At 46.9% G+C, this 22,461-nt stretch overlaps 1 protein-coding gene across 3 annotated transcripts in view; it reads left to right on the forward strand.

Moving 5' to 3' along the window:
- Nucleotides 1-5,922: 5,922 nt before the first annotated feature.
- SLC30A5 (solute carrier family 30 member 5) overlaps nt 5,923-22,461 on the forward strand; it is a 37,103-nt gene continuing 20,564 nt past the window's right edge. For all 3 annotated transcript variants that reach the window (XR_016220834.1, XM_002714071.6, XM_089313241.1), the window contains exons 1-4: nt 5,923-6,277; nt 14,592-14,714; nt 15,825-15,891; nt 17,720-17,805. Coding sequence is in view for 2 of the 3 variants with exons in the window: in XM_002714071.6 (XP_002714117.2) it covers nt 6,189-6,277; nt 14,592-14,714; nt 15,825-15,891; nt 17,720-17,805 (365 nt within the window). In the remaining variant the exon portion in view is untranslated. The remainder of the gene's footprint in view (nt 6,278-14,591; nt 14,715-15,824; nt 15,892-17,719; nt 17,806-22,461) is intronic.

Genomic DNA, 22,461 nt, shown 5'->3' on the forward strand with positions numbered 1-22,461 from the left:
GGGTTACAGAGAGAGAGAAAGAAACAAGGAAAGAGAGAGATCTTCCATCTGTGGGTTCACTCCCCAAATGACCACAATAGCTGGTGCTGGTCCAGACCAAATCCAGGAGCCTAGAACTCCATACAAGAGCTGCAGGGGCCCATGTACTACTTAAGCCATCCTCCATCGCTTTCCAGGTGCATGAGCAAGGAGCTGGATTGGAAGTGGAGCAGCCAGGACTCAAATCGGTGTTCACAGGGGATGCCAGCATCACAGGCAGCAGCTTACTGCACTGCAGCACAATGCTGGCCCTGAGGCAGGTCTTAAGCAGCCATTATTAGCTGTTAAATTACAGAAGCTTGTGCTGGTCCCAGCCTGAAGCGCCAGCATCTCACATGGAGGCCTATTCCAGTGCTAAGGAGCCTGGGACAGCAGGGGAGGATGGCCCAAGTCCTTAGGCCCCTGTACCCACGTGGTGGGCCAGTGTTGCAGTTGATTTCTCAACAATGTTGCAGTGGATTCCTTTCTGAGAGGAGGAGCGTGGTGGGGGCAACAGGCGGGGAGTCACCACACAGACCCCAGGAGTCGGGTGAAAGCAGGCCTGAGGCGAGCAGCCCGCAGACTCGTTTATTTCAGTTAGTACAACAGCTTATATAGCCAAGACCAGCCAATCCGGTCAAGGGGCGGTCTATGTCCCAACCAATCATAGGCTGTTGCCAGGCACTTTCTAAAGCCATCCAATCACAGCCTGTTGCCAGGCAGGCTCCATTGCCAGGTGGGATTCAAAGCCATCCAATCACAGCCTGTTGCCAGGAAGGCTCTTGTTGCCAGGCAGTTTCTGAAACCATCCAATCATGGCCTGCTGTCAGTCAGGCTCTGTTGTCATGTGGTTTCCGAAGCCATCCAATCACGACCTCTTGCCAGGCAGTTTCTGTTGTCAGCAGCCATCTTGGCATGACCTTGTCACCTCAGTGGCCATCTTGGCATGACCTTTTCACCTCATTCCACCACAGGCCAGGAAGGAGCTCCTGGCTGCAGATTGGTGCAGCTCCGGCCTTTGCAGCCATTTAGGGAATGAACCAGCAGATGGAGGACCTCTCTCTCTCTTCACCTCTCTGTAATTCTGTCTTTCAAATAAAAGATTTATTTTATTTTTAAAAAAATTATCAGGCTGGCGCCGCAGCTCACTAGGCTAATCCTCTGCCTTGCGGCGCCGGCACACAGGGTTCTAGTCCCGCTCGGGGCACCGGATTCTGTCCGGTTGCCCCTCTTCCAGGCCAGCTCTCTGCTGTGGCCAGGGAGTGCAGTGGAGGATGGCCCAGGTGCTTGGGCCCTGCACCCCATGGGAGACCAGGAGGAAGCACCTGGCTCCTGGCTTTGGATCAGCGTGGTGCGCCGGCCGCAGCGGCCATTGGAGGGTGAATCAACGGCAAAAAGGAAGACCTTTCTCTCTGTCTCTCTCTCTCTCACTATCCACTCTGCCTGTCAAAAAAAAAAAATTATCAATGTGGCCAGCGCCGCGACTCACTAGGCTAATCCTCTGCCTTGCGGCGCCGGCACACCGGTCCTAGTCCCTGTCGGGGTGCTGGATTCTGTCCCGGTTGCCCCTCTTCCAGGCCAGCTCTCTGCTGTGGCCCAGGAAGGCAGTGGAGGATGGCCCAAGTGCTTGGGCCCTGCACCCGCATGGGAGACCAGGAGAAGCACCTGGCTCCTGCCTTCGGATCAGCGCGGTGCCGCAGTGCTCCAGCCACAGTGGCCATTGGAGGGTGAACCAATGGAAAAGGAAGACCTTTCTCTCTGTCTCTCTCTCTCACTGTCTACTCTGCCTGTCCAAAAAAAAAAAAAATATATATATATATATATATATCAAAGCTTGTGATTGAATTATTTTAAAACCAAAGGTGCTGGATAGTCAAAAATCATGTCCTGATTGTTTTGTGCTGCACTTTATTATGATCTATGCCCTTGAGGTTTTCTACTGCACATTTTTTCCCAACTCCATATTCAAAGATGTCACATTGGCAGCTAGAAAAGGCCATGGTGGGCGTATTTACACCCTAGAAACTGCCAAAGACTATTAACCCAGGCTTCCTCTCCCAAGAGCTGGATAGTAAACATTTACCAGCCTGCTACTGTGCACAGCCCAGCTTCTCTGCCAAGGAGACTCATTGTGCTGCTGGGAGAGCTGTCACTGGACTATCATCAGAGTCAGTCCCCTTAGGGATTACAGAATCATTCTTCTAAGGGTGAGGCACACCCCATGACTGATTGAGATAGGAGTATAAAAGCCTGGCCATTGGGGGCGCTGTGGCACAACTGGTTAAAGCCCTGGCCATTTGGGTGCCGGTTCTAGTCCCAGCTGCTCCTCTTCCGATCCAGCTCTCTGCTATGGCTTGGGAAGGCAGTAGAGGATGGCCCATGTCCTTAGTCCCCTGCACCCATGTGGAAATCATGGAAGAAGCTCCTGGCTTCGAATCGGTGCAGCTCTGGCTGTTGCAGCCATCTGGGGAGTGAACCAGCGATGGAAGACCTCTCTGTCTCTATCTCTGCCTCTCTCTGTAACTCTGTCTTTCAAATAAATAAAATAAATCTTAAAAAAAAAAAAAAAAAAGCCTGGCTATTTGAACCAGCTGTAAGGCATCAATCGAGGATCATTTTAGCACCAAAGGTCTCCACGGGGGGGAGGGGAGGTGGCGGGGGGGGGGCAGTAGAAGCAGGTAAAGCCGCCACCTATGCCATATGGGAACTGATTTGAGTCCTGGCTGCTCTATTTCTTTCTTTCTCTCTCTCTCTCTCTCTCTCTCTCTCTCTCTCTCTTTCTTTCTTTCTTTCTTTCATTCTTTCTTTCCAGGCAGAGTGGACAGTGAGAGAGAGAGAGACAGAGAGAAAGGTCTTCCTTTGCCGTTGGTTCACCCTCCAATGGCCGCTGCAGCCCACACACCGCGCTGATCTGATGGCAGGAGCCAGGTACTTATCCTGATCTCCCATGGGGTGCAGGGCCCAAGCACTTGAGCCATCCTCCACTGCACTCCCTGGCCACAGCAGAGAGCTGGCCTGGAAGAGGGGCAACCAGGACAGAATCCGGTGTCCCGACCGGGACTAGAACCCGGTGTGCCGGCGCCGCAAGGCGGAGGATTAACATCGGATCAGCGCGGTGCGCCGGCCGTGGCGGCCATTGGAGGGTGAACCAATGGCAAAAGGAGGACCTTTCTCTCTGTCTCTCTCTCTCACTGTCCACTCTGCCTGTCAAAAAAAAAAAAATGAAAGGAAACTCACATCTCATGCCTAGGTTCAAGTCTCAGCTCGACTTCCAATTCCACCTTCCTATTAGTGTGCACCCTGGGAGGCAGCGGGTGATGGCTCAAATACTTGGGTCCTGCTATTCTCATGGGAGACCTGGATCGAATTCCTGGCTCCTGGCTTTGACCTGATCCAGTCCTGGCTGTTGCAGGCATTTGGGGAGTGAACCAGTGGCTGGAAAAAAAAAAAAAAATTCTTCCTACCTATCTCCCTGTCTCTTACTCTCTCTTGCTCTCTACTTAAAAAAATAATAATAAAATAAAAAAATTTATTCTAAAAAAACAAATAAATTTTAAAAAGTTCATCATCTTCAAATCCTCAACCCCAAATTTCCCTATGAATAGTAACAGTTCACAGTGGTTAAGATGCTATTTGGGACACCCACATGTACAGTTAACATGTATTAATTATATATAGCATTCATTGTTGAAGATACTTTTCACAAATTAACACATACAATCCCCCTAAAAATCCTATATTACTATTACTATTTTACAGATATGAAAACCGAGGTACAGAAAGGCCAAGCGACTGACCCAAAGTCTCGCAATTACTGAGTGGGAGAGTTGGGGGATTCAAACCAAGACAATCCCAGGAGCCCACAATCCTGATTTTTTAGCAACAGAAAAACAACACAAAGGTCTGTTGCTATGTGGCTTTGTCAGGGGGTGGCTGTGCCCAGGTTCTTGTCTGCAATACAAGAAAAAGATTCAAGAATGAAACACAGCAGGGTCATTGATGTGACACAAGTGTTAAGCCTCTGCCTGTGATGCTGTCATCCCATTTGAGCTGCTCCACTTCCAATCCACCTCCCTGCTAATGCACCTGGGAAAGCAGCAGATGATAACCAAAGTGCTTGGGCCCCTGCCACCCAAGTGGGAGACCCAGATGGTGTTCCAGGTTCCTGGCTTTGGCTGTGTCCCCGCCCCAGTCATTTTAGCCATTTGGGGAGTGAACCAACAGAAGGAATTTCTTTCTCTCTCTCTCTCTCTCTCTCTCCCCTCCCACTCCATGTAACTCTGCCTTTTGAATAAATAAATAAACCTTTTTAAAAAATATTTTATTTATGTATTTATTTGAGAGGTAGAGTTACAGACAGTAAAGAAGACCTTCCTTCCGTTGGTTCACTCCCCAAATGGCCGCAATAGCCGGAGCTGCGCTGATCCGAAGCCAGGAGCCAGGAGCTTCTTCCTGGTCTCTCCGGTGGGTGCAGAGGCCCAACTACTTGGGCCTCTGCTGCTTTCCCAGACCATAGCCGAGAGCTGGATCAGAAGTGGAGCAGCCAGGGCCAGAACCGGCATCCATATGGGATGCCGGCGCCTCAGGTGGAGGATGAACCCAGTGCGCCACTGCACCGGCCCCATAAACCTTTTTTTTTTAAAATAAAAGAACCAAGCAGGCAGAGATCAACAGCTAAGCCAGATTTATTCCCATGCAAAGTGAAAATTCGTTCTCAGGAAGCAATCTGGGCATGCTCAAGGGCGAGGTGAACTCAAGTGATTCTGGGCCACTCCTGGAGGCAGAGGGGGTGGTGGTGAGGTCTGGGAGAACTGAATATTCATAAGGAGTGGAGTTTGGGGCAGGGCTTGGGTACCACCCATTTCCGGGCCCTAAGGTATATGATGGAGCAGGAGTGTCAGTCATGGTTATTACCTTATGATGACCTTTTAACGAGCTAAAGGCCATAGCAGGAATGCAGTCAACAGCCATGGTGGTTGCATTTACAGACGGGGAGAAAAGGAGAGGGGGCTTGGACCTGCACCTCCCTGCCTACGGCAGCTGGATTTCACAGATGTGCCTGCATTAAGCAGCACAGTGTTACAGTCAAATGTAAAGAAACTCCGTTCTGTACTTTCCAAAATAGGGGGAAAACATAGTGTACAGCAGCACTTTGAAAAAATCCCTTTCTTCTCCCATGTCCTGTCCTCACACACGTCCGCAATCCCAAGGCCTCCGTCTGGCTGTCACTCCTGCCCCAAATAAAAAACAAAACCAAAGCACCACGAAAGCACCCCCCCACACACACACTTCCCCGAGATACAGACGGGCCGGCCTCCCCGCCCGCAGACGCCGTCCTTGAGGAAGCTGCACGTCGAGGTGCAGGGGTGGAAGAAAGGCCGCGAGGCTCACGCTGGGTCTCTCCTAGCGACTCGCGCTACGGGAAGAACCACTTACACAGAGGCTGAGACGACTGCGCTCCGGTTTTCCGGGTTTTGGTTCATAACCATTTATTTCTATTTAACTGAAAGGCAGAGTTGGTTCACTCCCAAATCCCAGGACACCCTCCAGGTCTCCCACACCTGGGGATGACAGCCCCGTCCAAACAGGATTGGGAGCGGAGGCGGGACTCAATCCCAGCAACTCCCACACGGAATGTGGACCTACCGAGCGGCGGCCTGGCCCCTGGTCCACAGCGCCCACCCCTACTACCCCCTGCAGCTCTATGCTCAATTCCTCCGCGCTACAGGAACCCGCCGAACCCCGAGGGGCCCTCCGAAGGCGCCCCAGCCACGTGGAGCGGAGAGGCGGGCGGGGGCGGGGCCTCGAGCCGTCACGCCGCAGTGGGAGGAGCCAAAACGGGCGAGGACCAGCAAGCGCTTCGTTGTGCGCAGGCGCAGAGTTAGACACGCCCCCGGGAGTGAGGGCTGCTGGGCCGGATGACGTGGCCCGGTCGCGTCCCCGCCGGTGCGGCCTCCCGGGAACCCGGCGCTCCCGGAACTGCCCGGGGCCTAGTCCCGTCGCGCGTGTGCCTGTGAGCGGGAGCAGGGGACTCGGCGGCCCGGCGTGCGGGGCCCGGGCGGGGCCGCCGCCATGGGGGAGTGACGCGCCTGCGCCCGCCGTTCCGCGGCAGCAGCGAGACATGAGGAGACCCCGCGGCCGGGGCAGCGGCGGCGGCTCGTGAGCCCGGGATGGAGGACAGATACGGCGGGGACGTGCTGGCCGGCCCGGGCGGCGGCGGCGGCGGCGGCCTCGGGCCGGTGGACGTGCCCAGCGCTCGGTAAGGACCGGTCGGGACTCGCTCGCTGCGGGCGCGGGCAGCTTTCCGCGGGCCCCTGTCGGACCGGGGGAGGCCGCTGCAGAGTCCACGCAGCCCCCGCCGAGCCCGCGGGGCTGCGGGCGGACGGTCCGGCGAGCTGCCCGGTGAGCGCCTGCTTCACCTGATGACATCTGCCTGGGGGCGGCGGCGGCGCCCAGGGCAGCCCAGCGCACCGAGGAGCCAGCCTCGTCACCCGGCGTTCTTTCCTTCCCGTGTCCGTTACTCAGTGAGAAATGTGCACTTGTCAGAAGATGCAGACATTCCTAGAGTAAAAAGTGACCGTTCCCCGTGACCCCAAGATGAGGGACCGAGAGGTCCAGGACCGACCTCTCCCTGCCCTGCCCTGGCTGCCGAGGTGGCCTGGCGGGGCCGGAGAGGCCGGCAGGTTGCTTGGCTGATACCTGTTGCCTCTGCTTGTCGTGAGGCTTCGTTCCTGTTGAGGTGTAAAGATTGTTGTGATCAGTTCCTTAGGACCATAGTAGCCGCGTTATCCGCACGACTCGTTTTTGTGCAAAGAACACTGCTTAATGCTGGAACAGAGCTTAAACCACCTGCGTCTTTGTAGCATTGATTTCCCAGTCTGTTTTGAGGAACCTGTTTTGTGAATAGCAGCAGATCCGATACTAATTATTGAGTCGTGGCAACCCAATGCAGTAAGCGATTCTGGGCTGGATATGGTTGGCAGTAGAATGGGAAAATGCTGTAGAAGACATCACTAGGTCAACTGACAGGATTGGACTACGGACCATCGATTAAAGTGTCATCACGGATAGGTTTCCTGAAGTTGATAATCACTCCAGGCTTTATAGGAAGACATCCGTGTCCTTAGAAAATACAAGTATTTAAAGGTAAAAGAGTGTATATGCAACTTACTGGCAAAAAGTCCGGGGGAAAACATGTTTTGTGTATATTGAGAGAGAGCAAGAAAGCCAATGGGACAGCATTGTGCTAAATTCCCAGCACAGGGGATTCAATGACCAGCTTTGTGGTATTAGCAGGTTGTCCCCACCTGTGACTCCAACATCCCATATGGACCCTGATTCTTGTCCCAGCTGCTCCACTTATGATCCAGCTCCCTGTTAATGTGCCTGGGAAAGCAGAAGATGGCCCAAGTGCTTGGGCCCCTGCCACCCATGTGGGAGACCCAGATGTTGAGTTCCAGGCTCTTGGCTTTGGCCTGGCCCAGTCCCAGACATTTTGACCATCTGAAGAAAGAACCAATAAATGGAAGATCTCTTTCTCCTTCTCTTCTGTAGTGTGGCCTTTCAAATAAGTAAGTCTTTAAAAAAACAGAAGTAGGGAATTTAGATAAAATGTACTATTCTTGCAACTTCTGTGCAAACTTCAAATAACTTTTTGAGTAGTTGAAAAGGATTGTTTTTAAGTACTGTGCTCATTGTTTTAGGTAACTATGGTAAATAACCCTTTGCCATCTAATTTGCATTATTTGCTTTGCAGATTTACTCTTTTAATGTAGTTGTTTACAGACTCAAATTCAACTCAGGACTGGTTGAATTTTGATGGATTGCAGATTATAAGAGTTTTGCTTTTCATAAACTAATTGACAGATCGTTCAGTTGTGGGTATTTTTATACCAGAATCCACAGCTATGGATTGTCTTAGTTATATGACCTTAGGCAACTTACTTAACTTTCATACACTCTCTGTCTCTGGATGTGTAAAGCAAGGATATAACTCCGTCTGTGGGATTGTTCTAACGAGTAAGTGACATACCCCAAGCATTTGGAACACACGAGGTGCTCAACAACTGTGGGCTGGCACTCTCTAATCTTCAGGGCAGATTAATTAACAGATGAGCTGCGGGGTCTAGATTCTTTCAGTCCCTGCTAGTAGTGCCTACTACATAGCAGACACTTGAGTATTCATTGAATGAATTGGATCTGAATTACATCCTGATTTGTGTGTGTGTGTGCCAGTGAACTGTGAGCTACTGCAGTGAGCAGAGCCCAGGAGGCAGGTGTGAACCCGAATCCAGATTTCAGTATTTCCAGGTTTAGACAACCAAAGAGTTTTCTAACCTTTCACAGAAAAGAGCTCTGCAGAGATAGTGGCAAATAATGGTTGATAGCTTGGGGAGGTGAATTGGATCCTTCTGTGTTGCTAGGAGGGTGGATGGCTCAGGGCCACTTTCCTCTCCCTCCCCAAATCTTAATAAATGAAGCTGTTTTTTCCCTGATTAATATAAACTTAGACTATCTGCTGATATGATGGCTTGTGGTTTCTTTGCCATAGCTAGTGTTTTTCATCCTCAGCCCAACAGGAAGACTTTGCTAATTGGAACTTTAAAAATCAAAGAGCACAAGTTTTAACTAAAATGTTAAAATAGTTCTCCTAATTTAACAATGTTAGCAAAAGATCTTCAATATATATTATGTGAAAAGTGATACAGCAGTATCACAGTATGTGTACAGTTATGAATGAATGTAAAGTGATATGTGTGTGCACACATGGAAATGCAAAGGAAAAGGTTTGGGGGTATACCAACTTGGTTACCTTGGAGGAGGAAATTGGGAATGATTTTATTTAAAATTTTACAACCCACTACTTATAAATTTTATAATTAGAATTTTTATTTGTTTTCATTTCTTACTTGGAAGGCAGATAGAGAAGGAGCTTCCATCCACGTGTTCACTCTCCAAATGTCTGCAACAGCCAGGGCTGGGCCAAGCCAAAGCCAGGAACTCTGTCTAGGTCTCTACATGGATGGCAGAGGCCCAAGCATCTCAGCTACCATCTGCTGCCTCCAGGGCACATTAGCAGGGAGCTGAAATTGGAAGTGGAGCCAGAACTTGAACCCAGGGACTCCTATATGGATGCAGGCATCCCAAGTAGTATCTTAACTGCTGGGCCAAACACCCACTTCTACTCCTGTAATTTAAAATGGGAATAAAGAAAGCTAGTATCAGATCATGATAGTATTACATTATCAAGAAATGTTTTGTTGGGAAGCCAGTGTTGTGGCACAACAGGCTAAGCTGTCACCTGTGATGCCTCCATCCCATATGGGAGCCGGTTTGAGTCCCAGCTGCTCCACTTCCTGCTAATGCACCTGGGAAAGTAGAAGATGGCCCAAATACTTGGACTCCTGCAGCCCACTTGGGAGACCTGGATGGAGTTCCATACTGGCTTCAGCTTGGCCCAGTCCTGCCATTGTGGCTGTTTGGGAAGTGAACTAGTAGTTGGAAGACTGATCAATCTCTCTCCTCCTTTGTCTGTCCCCCTCTCTCTGTAACTCTGCCTTTCATATAGATAAGTAAATCTTATTACTGTTCCATAAGACTATCTTGGCACTGAAGTATCAGACCTTTTAAATTTTGTTCATACTTCAGAAAAGTGTTACCCCCACCTTAGAACAAGAATATTAAATATAACTTAGTTTTCTTTGATGATTTTTGGTGACCCTAAGCATCATCTAGTGAACTAAGCCTGCGTACAGTAACATCCTCAGGGTTTTGTCCCAGTGCTAGTATTTTGTATAGCTGTTCTCTGTATTTTCAAAGATGCTGTCCCTTATTTGGTAACTCCCACTTAGTTTTCAGTACAGACTTAAACATCTCAAACTCTTTAAAGATGTCCTTTACTTTCCCATTTAGCAAGTGTCTTCCACATCAGTTCTTTTAGACGTCTCTGTTAAGCTGCTTGGGCTACATAAATTCTCTGTTAGCCTACCTGTCTCTCCTAGTAAACTCCCAGGTCCTTCAGGGTGGGGTGTGTGGTACACATTGATTGCCTTGGTTAGCACCTAGAATGTGTTTACTTATAAGTAACCAGAGCTACCACCTGTGATGCCAGTATCCTGTCTCAGAGCACACACTCAAGTCCCAGCTTCTCTGCTTCCAATCCAGCGCCCTGCTGACATTCCAGGAAAGCAACAGAAGATGATCCAAGTGTATGGGCTCCCACCACCCAGATAGGAAATCTGTCATGATAGAGTTCCAGCCTCCTGGTTTTGCCCTGGCCCAGCCCAGATATTACAGCCATTTGAGAGTGAACCAGCAGATGGAAGACCTGTCTCTCTGCCTTTTAAATGAATGAATTTTTTTTTTTAAAGGGAAGAAGAAGGTTGTAATTCTGAGGCCGGCACTGTGGCACAGTGGGTTAAGGTGCCACTTGTGACTTCAGCATCCCATATCAGAAAGCTCAGGATAGTCCTGTCTGCTCTGCTTCTAGTCCAACTTTCTGCTAAAGCTCCTGTGAAGAAGTGGATGATGGCCCCTGCCCCTGCCCCCCACTTGGGAGACTACGATGGAGTTCCTGACTCCTGGCTTCAGCCTGGCCCACCCCTGGCTGTTGCAGCCATTTGGGCAATGAACCAGCAAATGGAAGATCTCTGTCTGTCTCTTTCTGTCATTCTGTCTTTCAAATAAACAAATCATTTTTTTTTATTTGACAGAAGGAGTTAGACAGTGAGAGAGAGCGACAAAGAGAAAGATCTTCCTTCCGTTGGTTTACCCCCGCAAATGGCTACTCCAGCCAGAGCTATGTTGATCCAAAGCCAAGAGCCAGGTGCTTCCTCCTGGTCTCCCATGCGGGTGCAGGCGCCCAAGTGCTTGGGCCATTCTCCACTGCCTTCCCGGGCCACAGCAGAGAGCTGGACTGGAAGAGGAGCAACCGGGACTAGACACAACGCCCATATGGGATGCCAGCGCTGCAGGCAGAGGATTAGCCAAGTGAACCACGGGTGCAGGGGCCCAAGGACTTGGGCACCATCTTCCACTGCTTTCCCAGGCCATAGCAGAAAAGTGGATCGGAAGAGGAGCAGCTGGGACATGAATGGGCGCCCATATGGGATGACAGCACCGCAAGGGGTGGCTTAGCCTACTCTGCCACAGCGCCCACCCCTGTTTCTGTCTTTCTGCTCTGCCATCATTAGTGTGTGAGCTTCCCATATTCAGGCTTATTATAAAATGGATGTGGCAGCTTTAGATAAAAAATATTTTAGATTAAAATCCTCCTTTAGGGGCCGGTGCACATGGGCGAATCACAAGAAGCCCCTGGCTCCTAGCTTCAATCTGGCCCAGCCCCGTCTGTTGCTGCCATTTGGGGAGTAAACCAGCAGATGGAAACTCACTCTTTCTCCCCCACCAACACCTTCTTTCTCTGTATTTCTGCCTTCAAATAAATCTTTAAAATCCTCCTTTAAAGCAAGAAGAAAGTGGAAGGAGGAGTTGCAGGTACATCTTGCCCCTATTATCAGTAAGAGGGAAAGATTAAGCCCCCGCCTGTCAAACTTCCCTAAGACTCCTTGGCTGTATATGGCATCTGGCACATAGAAAGTGGGCAAGGAGTGTTTGAAGGACGGCTAAATAGCCCTATGAGGAATGTACAAGAGTCCCGGCAGACATCGAGAATTCCTGGGCTGCTATGATTTTTAATGTAACTCCATCTGTTTTTACTGGTCTTTGTTTTTTCCCCATCCTGTCTTGCTGATCATATTGTTCTTTGTGAGCTTGCTGCTTTTCTGCTGCCTTATTTCCACACCTAGTTAAGCCTTTAAGGAGCAAAGCGTGGGTGGTTTTAAGCTTCCCTCTCCACTTTCTTTCTTTTCTTATTTTGAATTTTGGCTGGGTTGCTAATAGTTTAAATTGCCAGAGTTTAACTACCACCTATGTAGTATATTACTGTATGTGGGTGTTACTTTTCTAGGTATCACTGTCACACTAGTGTGTTGTTGAAGCAGCTTTCTTTCCTACCATGTATTACACAAGCTCAGCTATTAGTTTTGTGAGCTAAGTATGAACTGCTGCCACAAGCCAGATAATTAGGATTAATATAGTTAATGTACTTAAATCTATGAATTTTTCTCTAGTTTAAGCAAGTCAAAGTCCAAATTAATCTTAGGCTTTAATATGCATTGTGTTTTTTATTTTAAAGATGATTTTAGGGAGCAGGTATTTGGCTTAACGGGTTGTCTGATCCCACATCAGAGTGTATCGGCTCAATCCTCCTGCTGATGCAGACTCTGAGAGGCCGTGGTGATGGCTCAGATGACTGGGTTCCTGCCACCATGTGGAAGACCTGGACTGAGTTCCCCGCTCCTGGTTCCCGCTCGGCCCAACCACAGCAGCTCTCTGCACTGGGGAGTGAGCCTGCAGATAGGGCATTCGCAGGGGACAGCTGAGAAGATGAGAACCGTTAAGAGACACAGCTTCACCCTCCCTGGCTCTCTGGGCTCTAACTTCCCAGTCTTCAGTTTGGGAGAAATTGAGCTAGAGAATTTCCATGGTGTTTTCCACCTGCTATGTGCTAGTGTCCTATTCTTTTTTTCCTAGTACATATACATTTACTTTCATACCTAGATAACTGCTAGGGATTTGATGGGCTTTCCAGAAGGGTTCTCCTGCTGGAAGGTTAAAACCCAGCTGTTGTTAGCATTTTGGAGTTCAGTGAGACAAGAGGAGGACAGGCTAAGACGATAAGCTCCTTTTTCATCTCCGGGTTTCCTGTCCCATGCCTTATGCTTTCTTTGCCCTGTGTCTAGAACTCAGCAGAGGCTAAGCCTTGAGCTCCCGCAGTGGCTGAGGGGAGAGAGGTGGTTGCCTGCCTGTGCTGGGCGGGAACCTGGGGACCTGATTACTTAGGAGCCTTCTGAAGGATCCTTCTGAGGTGCTTCCAGTTCCTGGGCCTTTTCAGAACTCTGCAGTTCCCTCCGCTGCTTTCCCCACAGCCCTTGCTGCAGTCACTCACCAAGGCAGACAAGGGGCAGTCCTGTTTCCATTCCTCTGTTCCGCGTTGTCAGCTTCTGGTTTCATCACAGATAGAATTAAGTTTCGACAGCGCCACCGCTCACTAGGCTAATCCTCTGCCTTGCGGCGCCGGCACCCGGGTTCTAGTCCCGGTCGGGGAGCCGGATTCTGTCCCGGTTGCCCCTCTTCCAGGCCAGCTCTCTGCTGTAGCCAGGGAGTGCAGTGGAGGATGGCCCAAGTGCTTGGGCCCTGCACCCCATGAGAGACCAGGAGAAGCACCTGGCTCCTGCCATCGGATCAGCGCCGTGCGCCGGCCGCAGCGCGCCAGCCACGGCGGCCATTGGAGGGTGAACCAATGGCAAAGGAAGACCTTTCTCTCTGTCTCTCTCTCTCACTGTCCACTCTGCCTGTCAAAAAATAAAAAATAAAAAAAATAAATTGCCGAATAGTTCAGACAATTCAGTTAACCAAGAATTTTTTTTTAAGATTTATTTATTTATTTGAGAGGTAATATATCAGACAGAGAGAAAGGTCTTTCATCCACTGGTTTAGTCTTCCCAATGGCCACATGGCCAGAGCTGGGCAAATCCAAAGCCAGAGGCCAGGAGCTTTTTCCATTCTCCCATGTGGGTGCAGGGGCACAAGCACTTGGGCCATCTTCTACTAGTTTCCCAGGCACATTATCTGAGAGCTGGATTGGAAGTAACGCAGCCAGGACTCAAACCAGTGCCCATATGGGATGCCGGCACCCCAGGTTACCGGCTATACCATGGCTCCAGTCCCAACCAAGAATATTTTTATCTTTAGTTTGGCACTTTAAGATATACAGCTACAAAGACAGATACTCCCACCATCCTCTGGTTCACTCCTTAAATGGCCTGCGGTAGCCAATCTGTACCTGGGCAACATGAGGAACCAGGAACTCAACTTGGTTTCCCACATGAGTGGCAGGGGCCCAAGGACATGTGCTGTTTTGTGTTGTTTTAAGATTTATCTATTGTGGGGCAGCACTGTGGCATGATAGGCTAAGCCTCCGCCTGCAGCACTGGCATCCCATATGGGCGTCGGTTTGTGTTCCGGCTGCTCCTCCTCTGATGCACCTCTCTGCTATGGCCTGGGAAATCTCACGCCCCTAAACCTGCATGGGAGACCCAGAAGAAACTCCTGGCTCCCGATCAGCCCAGCTCCAGCCATTGTGGCCATCTGGGGAGTGAACCAGCGGATGGAAGACCTTTCTCTCGGTAATTCCACCTCTCAAATAAATAGATTTATCTTTAAATCTTTTTTTTTAAAGGTGTATCTATTTATTTGAAAGAGCAAAGGAGGAGAGAAAGTGTTAATATCCATTGGGAAAAAAAACACAAAATATATACTACAAGGTTGTTGGTAGTGAGCACATGGTGGTAAGTTGTTTGGGGGTGTGTGTGTGTGTGTGTATGTTGGTTTTCCTTTATAGTATTTCTGTGGTTTCTAAAATGACCTCTGCTGTATAAAAATAAAAAACCAATGCTCACAGAATACCTTATGATTTCAAAGATAAAAAATTTGTTTCTGCTTTTGTTTTTCAGATTAACGAAATACATTGTGTTACTGTGTTTCACTAAATGTTTGAAGGCTGTCGGACTTTTTGAATCATATGATCTCCTGAAAGTAGTTCACATTGTTCAGTTCATTTTTATATTAAAACTTGGGTGAGTGTTTGCAGGTTTCTTCTTAATGTTTTCTATTTCTTTGAAAATCTTGCTTTAACTGAGTGTCTTTAGGAAACTTTATATAGAATGTTTTGTGCAATTTATGGCTCCTTAAAAGTACTTGATTTTTTTTAAATGGAAGAATACCTAAGGTTAAAGGTAAAGGAGAAAGATAAGAAAAGGAGAATGTTGTGCTCTGATCACTTACCTAACAGGTTTTTGCTGTAGTTTGTGTTCGTGAGATTTTTGCCAGGTTCTTTTAATATTTGTGCTGATAACTGTTTAAGCTTTCATTCTGTCGCACTACCTCCGTCATGTAATTTCTGACAGACTCCAGTGGACTTGCTGAGAGAACAAGAGTGAAAAGAGCAAATAATGTCTCGGTATTTTTATAAAGATAGTTTTGGGCCTGCAGACTCCCTGGAAGGGTCTTGGAGACCCTGGCAGCTCCCAGAACAATCCCACTTAGGTAGCCCGGTCTTCAAGCAGGCTTATCTTAGCCCAGATCTTCCTTATTTTCTGAGTTAAACTCTACTGGCCTGAGTTTCCTATTCCTTTAGTATAAACTTTGTATTATTTATTATTCTACGTATAGTAAGGAATCCTTTTAAAGATTGCTAGACCTTGAGATTGATAGTGACCACTCTCCATGTTAATAAGAATTACTAGAATTGAGAGTGTAATTTTGGTAATTTGGGGGATTATGGGCTAGGAACTTTAAGGCTCCAGTTGTGTGCATTTTTATATAGCTATTTTAGTTAGTAATGTGGAAGATATATAATTAGTACTTTCTTCATTTCTATTGGTTCAAGTTTTGTTATCACTGAATTTTAGAGAGGACAGGAATTATTTTCTATGGTATTTTATGTCACGAATAAATACTGAGACTCCTTTACTTTTGTGACTTGTGAACTAGTATTGAAAACAGTTCTAAAAAAAGGAGTTGTTAAAGTGTTGCAGTGGGTGCCTTAAAATAAGTACGGTTCTCCACTATGATTTCTGTAGAGAATAGAATACCTTTCAAGTTCTAATGTAGTTAAAACTAATATATTAAAACTGTACCTTATATTTTATATTGATTTGTACAAATATGTGTTTCTATTTTTACAGGACTGCATTTTTTATGGTTTTGTTTCAAAAGCCATTTTCTTCTGGGAAAACTATTACCAAACACCAGGTAAGGTTTTTTTCAAGAATTGCTTATTCCTAGAAACTTCCCTTTCAGTGGTACAGGGTACAGTGCTTGTATTTTTAAAAAAAACTTTTTTTAATTTTCTTGCACTTAAAAGGCAAAATGACAGAGACAGGGAAAAAGAGAGAGAGCGAGATCTGTTTACTAGTTCACTCTCCAAATGCCCACAGTAGCCAAGGCTGGGTCAGGCTGAAGCCAAGTGCCCAGAACTCCATCTGGGTCTCCCACGTGGGTGGCAGGGGCTCAAGCACTTGCACCATCATCTACTGCCTCCCGGGATGCATTAATAGGAAGCCGGATCAGATGCAGAGCAGCCAGGACTCAAGCCAGTGCTCCAGGACAGGATGCGGGCATCCCAGATAGCAGCTTAACCTGCTGTGCCACAGCGGCCTTGCCACGGTGCTTATATTTGGTCAGCGAGAATTATTTAAATTCACAGCAGAACATTCCCGAGCCAACTTGTTCTTCACTCTTGATTTGCCTTTTCCAAATGGAGGCTTCAAGAGTAAACTATAAAGGACCAAGGTAATGAAATGTGTAAAAATGTGGAAGAGGGTAGAATTATAAAAGCATTTATGTGATTGTGTTCTTTAACACTGGCTCCTTATTCTGAAAGATTTGCAGATCAGACATGGAGGCATGCCCAGGCACCTGGTAGAAATGTCACTGGCAGGCTGCCGAAGCATAGAGGTTAAGAATTAGACATTCATAGTCTGTCTGTCTTGCTTATTAGCTCTTAACTTTGGGCAAGTTATTTAATTTCTCTCTCATTTGCTCACCTGTAAAATGGAATTAGTAATAACTTCCTAATGGAGCTGTGGGGATCAATTAATTTATGTAAAATTCTTAGCATGCTGTGCCTGGCATGTACATATGCCATATTTATTAGGGTGCATTATATCACTCTCATCTTCGTTGTCCTTATTCCCTTTATGCAGCTGAGGTTCAAGCTTCACGCCAGAAATGTCCTACGTCCTGCATAGTCATCCATACGATCGCCTCTTTAGAGAGAAGTTACAGCATACTGCATGCCTGCTGTATGCTGCAGCTTACAAGACCAGTGCCAGAACTGGGATGACAAATTCAAGTACTTCTGGTTTAGATACCTAGAACATTTTTAAAATAGGATAAATATTTGAAACTGCATATTAACATTTTTCTCTCTTTTCAAATAATTGGGGCACTAAAAATTCCTGAAGGAAAAGAATATAAAGACTAAAATTAAAATTAGAGAGGTGTTAATCCCCTGCTTGAGACACCTGCATCCCATACCAGAGTGCCTGGTTCAGTCCCATTCTTCCAATCTAGCTTTCTGCTAACATACTTGGGAGGCAAATGATGAAGACCAAAATATTTGAGTTCCTACCACCCACATAGGAGGGGTGTTTATGGCTGCTGGCTTTGGCTTAGCCTAACCCTGGCTGTTGAGGGCATTTAGAAAGAGAACCAGTGGATAGAAAATGTCTCTCTGTCTCCCCTACTCTCCATCTCTCTGCCTTTCAAATAAATCTTTAAAGAGAGTCTGAAACAGTAGATGTTCCTAGGAAACCAGTGAGAAACGGAGAAAACAGAAAATTGCACTCTGTAAAAGATTTCAGGATCTAAACAGACAGAATGTAGCTAATGGGAAACAATATTATCTTGTAAATCTAGCTATTCAAGGGGTCTTAACATTTTCTGGTCTCAAAATATGTAGCTATTTCATCTTTAAAATATTTGTGTTATTATCTTTCCCTGTGTGTTTGATTTAAGATTGAGATTTTTAGCAAAACATATATAACTGATATTTTGGATTTTTGGTTTCTATTTATAGTGGATCACAATATTTAAACATGCAGTTGCCGGGTGTATCATTTCACTCTTGTGGTTTTTTGGCCTTACCCTTTGTGGACCACTAAGGTAAATAAAAATGCTCTTTTTTAATAATCTATGTTTCTTCATTTTGAATAGTAGTTTTGTTACCCTATTATTTATGTCAAATATTTATTTGTAAAAAATCCTTCTATCACTTTGATAGCATTGGGTAAAATTCAACAAAATAAGTAAGAGAGAGCAAGAAAGCCTACTTAGTTGTAGACTGGCTCTTTATCAAATACCATTAGTGTATGTGTTCATGATCTGTTGCAGGTATTTTACTAATTGAAATCCAAAGAAGAGTTTCAGAAAGTTCTGGCATGAGTGGCTTTTTTATTGTTCATTAGTGATCCCTTTTAGCAGCTAATTTAGAAGTAACAAGATTTGAAATAGTAAAATCAACCAATAAGGAGAGCGAAATCTTTTTTATTTATCTGAAAGGTGGAGTAACAGAGACAAAGAGAGATGGAGGGAGAAAGATCTTCCATCTGCCATTTAATTCTTCAGATGGCTGCAATGTCCAGTGCTGAGCCAGGCTGAAAACCAGGAACCGAGAGGTTCTTCCAGGTCTCCCGTGTTGTTGGCGGTGACCCAAGCACTTGGGCCATCTTCTGCTGCTTTCCCAGGTACATTAGCAGGGAGCTGGATCAGAAGCTGAGCAGCTAGGACTTGAACTGCTGCTCCAGTATAGGATGCTGGTGTCCAAAGCAGTGGGTAAACCCACTGTGTCAAAGCATTGGCCCTAGGAGAGCAAAATGTTTAAAAACACTCATTTTTTTATTTTTTCTTTTTGGACAAGTCTGCAAATACCCTTGTAAGCAAGCATTTGGGGAATAATAGTGTGACTGTCATCAAACTAAAAGAATAGTGGGTTAAGACTGCTCTCATTTCATATTCCCCTAGAGGTATAGAGTGATCTTTTTATTTGTGCAAATAAGCCAGTTTCAGAAAGAAGTGTTTAAGGGCCACTTACTAGGAATCATATGGGCAGATCAGTGGAACATCCATTAAGCTGCCACTTGGGACACCCCTATCCTGTATCAGAGTGCCTGGGATTGAGTCCCAGCTGCACTTGATTCAGCCTCTGCTAATGTGTATTCTGGGGGGCAGCAGTGATGGCTTAAGTTCTTGGGCCCCTGCCACCCACATGGGAAACCCAGTTGAGTTACTGACTTCTAGCTTCAGCCTGGCCCAGTCCCAGCTGTTGTAGGCATTTGGGGAGTGAACCAGTGGATGGAAGATCTCTCTTTCTCTGTTGCTCTGCCTTCAAATAAGTAAAAAGAAATTAAAAAAAAAAATTTTTTTAATAGGAACCCTAACATGTAAACTGTGCATAAGGATTTTTTAGTATTTCTCTATCTCTGAAGGGTTTTACCTAGTAAGTATAAGAAAAAGTACCTTGTCATTGATGAGGGAATAAGAGCATGAGAGGAAAGGACTAAAATAAAAGATGTTCTGGGGCTGTCCCTGTGGCATCGTAGGCTAGGCTCCCGCCTGAGCTCAGCGCCGCCATCCCATGGGTACCAGTTCATGTCCCGGCTGCTCCTCTTCTGATCCTGCTCCCTGCTTGTGGCCTGGTAAAGCAGTAGAAGATGGCCCAAGTCCTTGGACCCCTTCACCATCGTGGGAGACCCAAAGAAGCTCCAGGCTCCTGGCTTTGAATCTGCCCAGCTCCAGCCATTGTGGACATTTGGGGAGTAAACCAGCATATGGAGGAGCTTTCTCTGTCTCTCCCTCTCTCTGTCTGTAACTCTGCCTCTGAAATAAATAAAATCTTTAAAGAAAAAAAATTTTAAAAGATGTTCTGAAGGATCTCAGGTAGAACAGTGGGGTAGACAGAACAGAAAGTGATGACTAGAGATGCTTTGCAAAAAGTTCATTCCTCTCTCGTGGCTAATAAAACAGCGTCTAGGTTGGAGTCTCCGGGGCTTGTGTGCCCCGTACTTTGTCAGATGCAAAGTGCACATAATTCCAAATACCACAGCCCCGTGTACTAGGGAGCAGCAGCATCCTGGAGGGGTGGGAGAGCTAGCTGAACTTCTCATCAGGGGAACAGAGTTTTCTGTTTATGTTGAGTGTGGCTGAGTGGTGCTGTTGTATATCATCTACAGTATTTTTAATTATTTATAAAATTACCTTTTGGTGGGGCTGGCGCCGTGGCTCACTGGGTTGATCCTCTGCCTGCGACGCCAGCATCCTGTGTGGGCACTGGGTTCTGGTCCCGGTTGCTCCTCTTCCAGTCCGGCTCTCTGCTGTGGCCTGGGAGGGTGGTGGAGGATGGCCCAGGTGCTTGGGCGCCTGTGCCCACATGGGAGACTGGGGGGAGGCGCCTGGCTCCTGGCTTTGGATCAGTGTAGCACTGGCCATGGCGGCGGTTTGGGGAGTGGGCCAGCGGAGGGAGGACCTTTCTCTCTGTCTCTCTCTTTCTCACTGTCTGACTCTATCTGTCAAATAAATAAAAATTATCTGTTGGTTCATATGTTAAGTCACTGTCCCTATCAATGTATTAGGATAGGATAGGAGGGGAAAATACATTCTTCCTTGGCTCCGTACATGGCCATGTGCTTCCCGCCTTTACAACCCATTACCACCAGCAGCACTGCCTCTCTCCATTACTAAAACCATTATGGCAATTTCTCAATCAGGAAACTACTTTGATCAATTTGCTAGTCTCATTTTGGGTTAGTGTTATTTTTTTTGGTACATTTACTTTTTTTTTAATTACTATCTTCCAAATGGTAATAGCAGTAAAGTTTCCACTGATGTATTCATTACAAATTTTTGAATAAAGAAAAGAAAAAAAATTTCATTTAACAAGCAGCTAAAAACCTGGTACCATTTAGATCCTATAAGCCTCCTTTTGGCTCGTGATGTTTTTAACGTTTTTTAAAGATGTGCATATGAAAGTAAATGTAAATATGCTTAAAGAATAATGAAATGAATATCTATCATATGTTGTCTGCTACTATATCCAGAACTCAACCCCCAGATAAAACCCTGTCAGTGGCCGGCACCGCGCCTCACTAAGCTAATCCTCCGCCTTGCGGCGCCGGCACACCAGGTTCCAGCCCCAGTCGGGGTGCCGGATTCTGTCCCAGTTGCCCTTCTTCCAGGCCAGCTCTCTGCTGTGGCCCGGGAATGCAGTGGAAGATGGCCCAAGTGCTTGGGCCCTGCACCCCATGGGAGACCAGGAGAAGCACCTGGCTCCTGCCATCGGATCAGCGCGGTGCACCGGCTGCAGCAGCCATTGGAGGATGAACCAACGGCAAAGGAAGACCTTTCTCTCTGTCTCTCTCTCTCACTGTCCACTCTGCCTGACAAAAAAAAAAAAAACCTGTCAGTAACTTGGAGGCCTTTGTGCATCTCCTCATTACATCCCCCTCTCCCCCTGCCTAAGCTTTTTGTTGTTGTCATTGTTTTTCTTTTTTTTTTTTTTTTTTTTTTTTTTTTTTTTTTTTTGACAGGCAGAGTGGACAGTGAGAGAGAGACAGAGAGAAAGGTCTTCCTTTTGCCGTTGGTTCACCCTCCAATGGCCGCAGTGGCCGGCGCACCACACTGATCCGATGGCAGGAGCCAGGTACTTATCCTGGTCTGCCATGGGGTGCAGGGCCCAAGCAGTTGGGCCATCCTCCACTGCACTCCCGGGCCACAGCAGAGAGCTGGCCTGGAAGAGGGGCAACCGGGACAGAATCCGGCGCCCTGACCAGGACTAGAACCCGGTGTGCCGGTGCCGCTAGGTGGAGGATTAGCCTATTGAGCCGCGGCGCAGGCTTGTTGTCATTGTTTTTCATTCCTTTGGTTTCTCTAAGTTTTGTCACCTATTTCTCTTTTTTTATGTTTAACTTTGCAAACTTTTTGCTTTATATAAATGCAGATATATTGCATGGATTTTTTTCTGCAACATGCTATATCCATTCAGTGTTACATTTGAGGTTTGCCTATTTGATACATATATAATTCATTTTTATAGTAGTTTTTAAATATAATTCATGCATCTTAAGATTTACCTTTTAAATCATATATTTCAGTATTTTTTGGTATATTCATAACATTTCATTTATTCTTATTTGCTGTATGATAGTTCACTGAATGGAAAGACTTTTTTATCCAGTCTGTTATTAGTGTGTATATAAGTTGTTTCCAGTTTGGTCTACTGCACATAATGCTGATATGAGCAACCTTGTGTTTCCTGGAACATATTTTCTTTTTTTCTTTTTTTTTTTTTTTTTTTTTTTAACAGGCAGAGTGGATAGTGAGAGAGAGAGATGCAGAGAGAAAGGTCTTCCTTTGCCGTTGGTTCACCCTCCAATGGCCGCCGCTGCAGCCGGCGCACCGCGCTGATCCTGGCAGGAGCCAGGAGCCAGGTGCTTTTCCTGGTCTCCCATGGGGTGCAGGGCCCAAGCACCTGGGCCATCCTCCACTGCACTCCCTGGCCATAGCAGAGAGCTGGCCTGGAAGAGGGGCAACCGGGACAGAATCCGGCGCCCCAACCGGGACTAGAACCCGGTGTGCCGGCGCCGCAAGGTGGAGGATTAGCCTATTGAGCCACGGCGCCGGCCTCCTGGAACATATTTTCAAGAAGCCCTTATAATAATATAATCTTAGGAATGCTAATGTTGGGTATTTGTAGCTTCTACCTTTCTTAGATAGACAATGTCAAAATATTTCCACACAGTTGTACCTATATCTCATGTTGCCTTC

This window comes from Oryctolagus cuniculus, chromosome 14 (assembly GCF_051225735.1).
Source record: "Oryctolagus cuniculus isolate XC-2025 breed Fujian yellow rabbit chromosome 14, ASM5122573v1, whole genome shotgun sequence".
In the NCBI taxonomy this organism is placed as follows: domain Eukaryota; kingdom Metazoa; phylum Chordata; class Mammalia; order Lagomorpha; family Leporidae; genus Oryctolagus; species Oryctolagus cuniculus.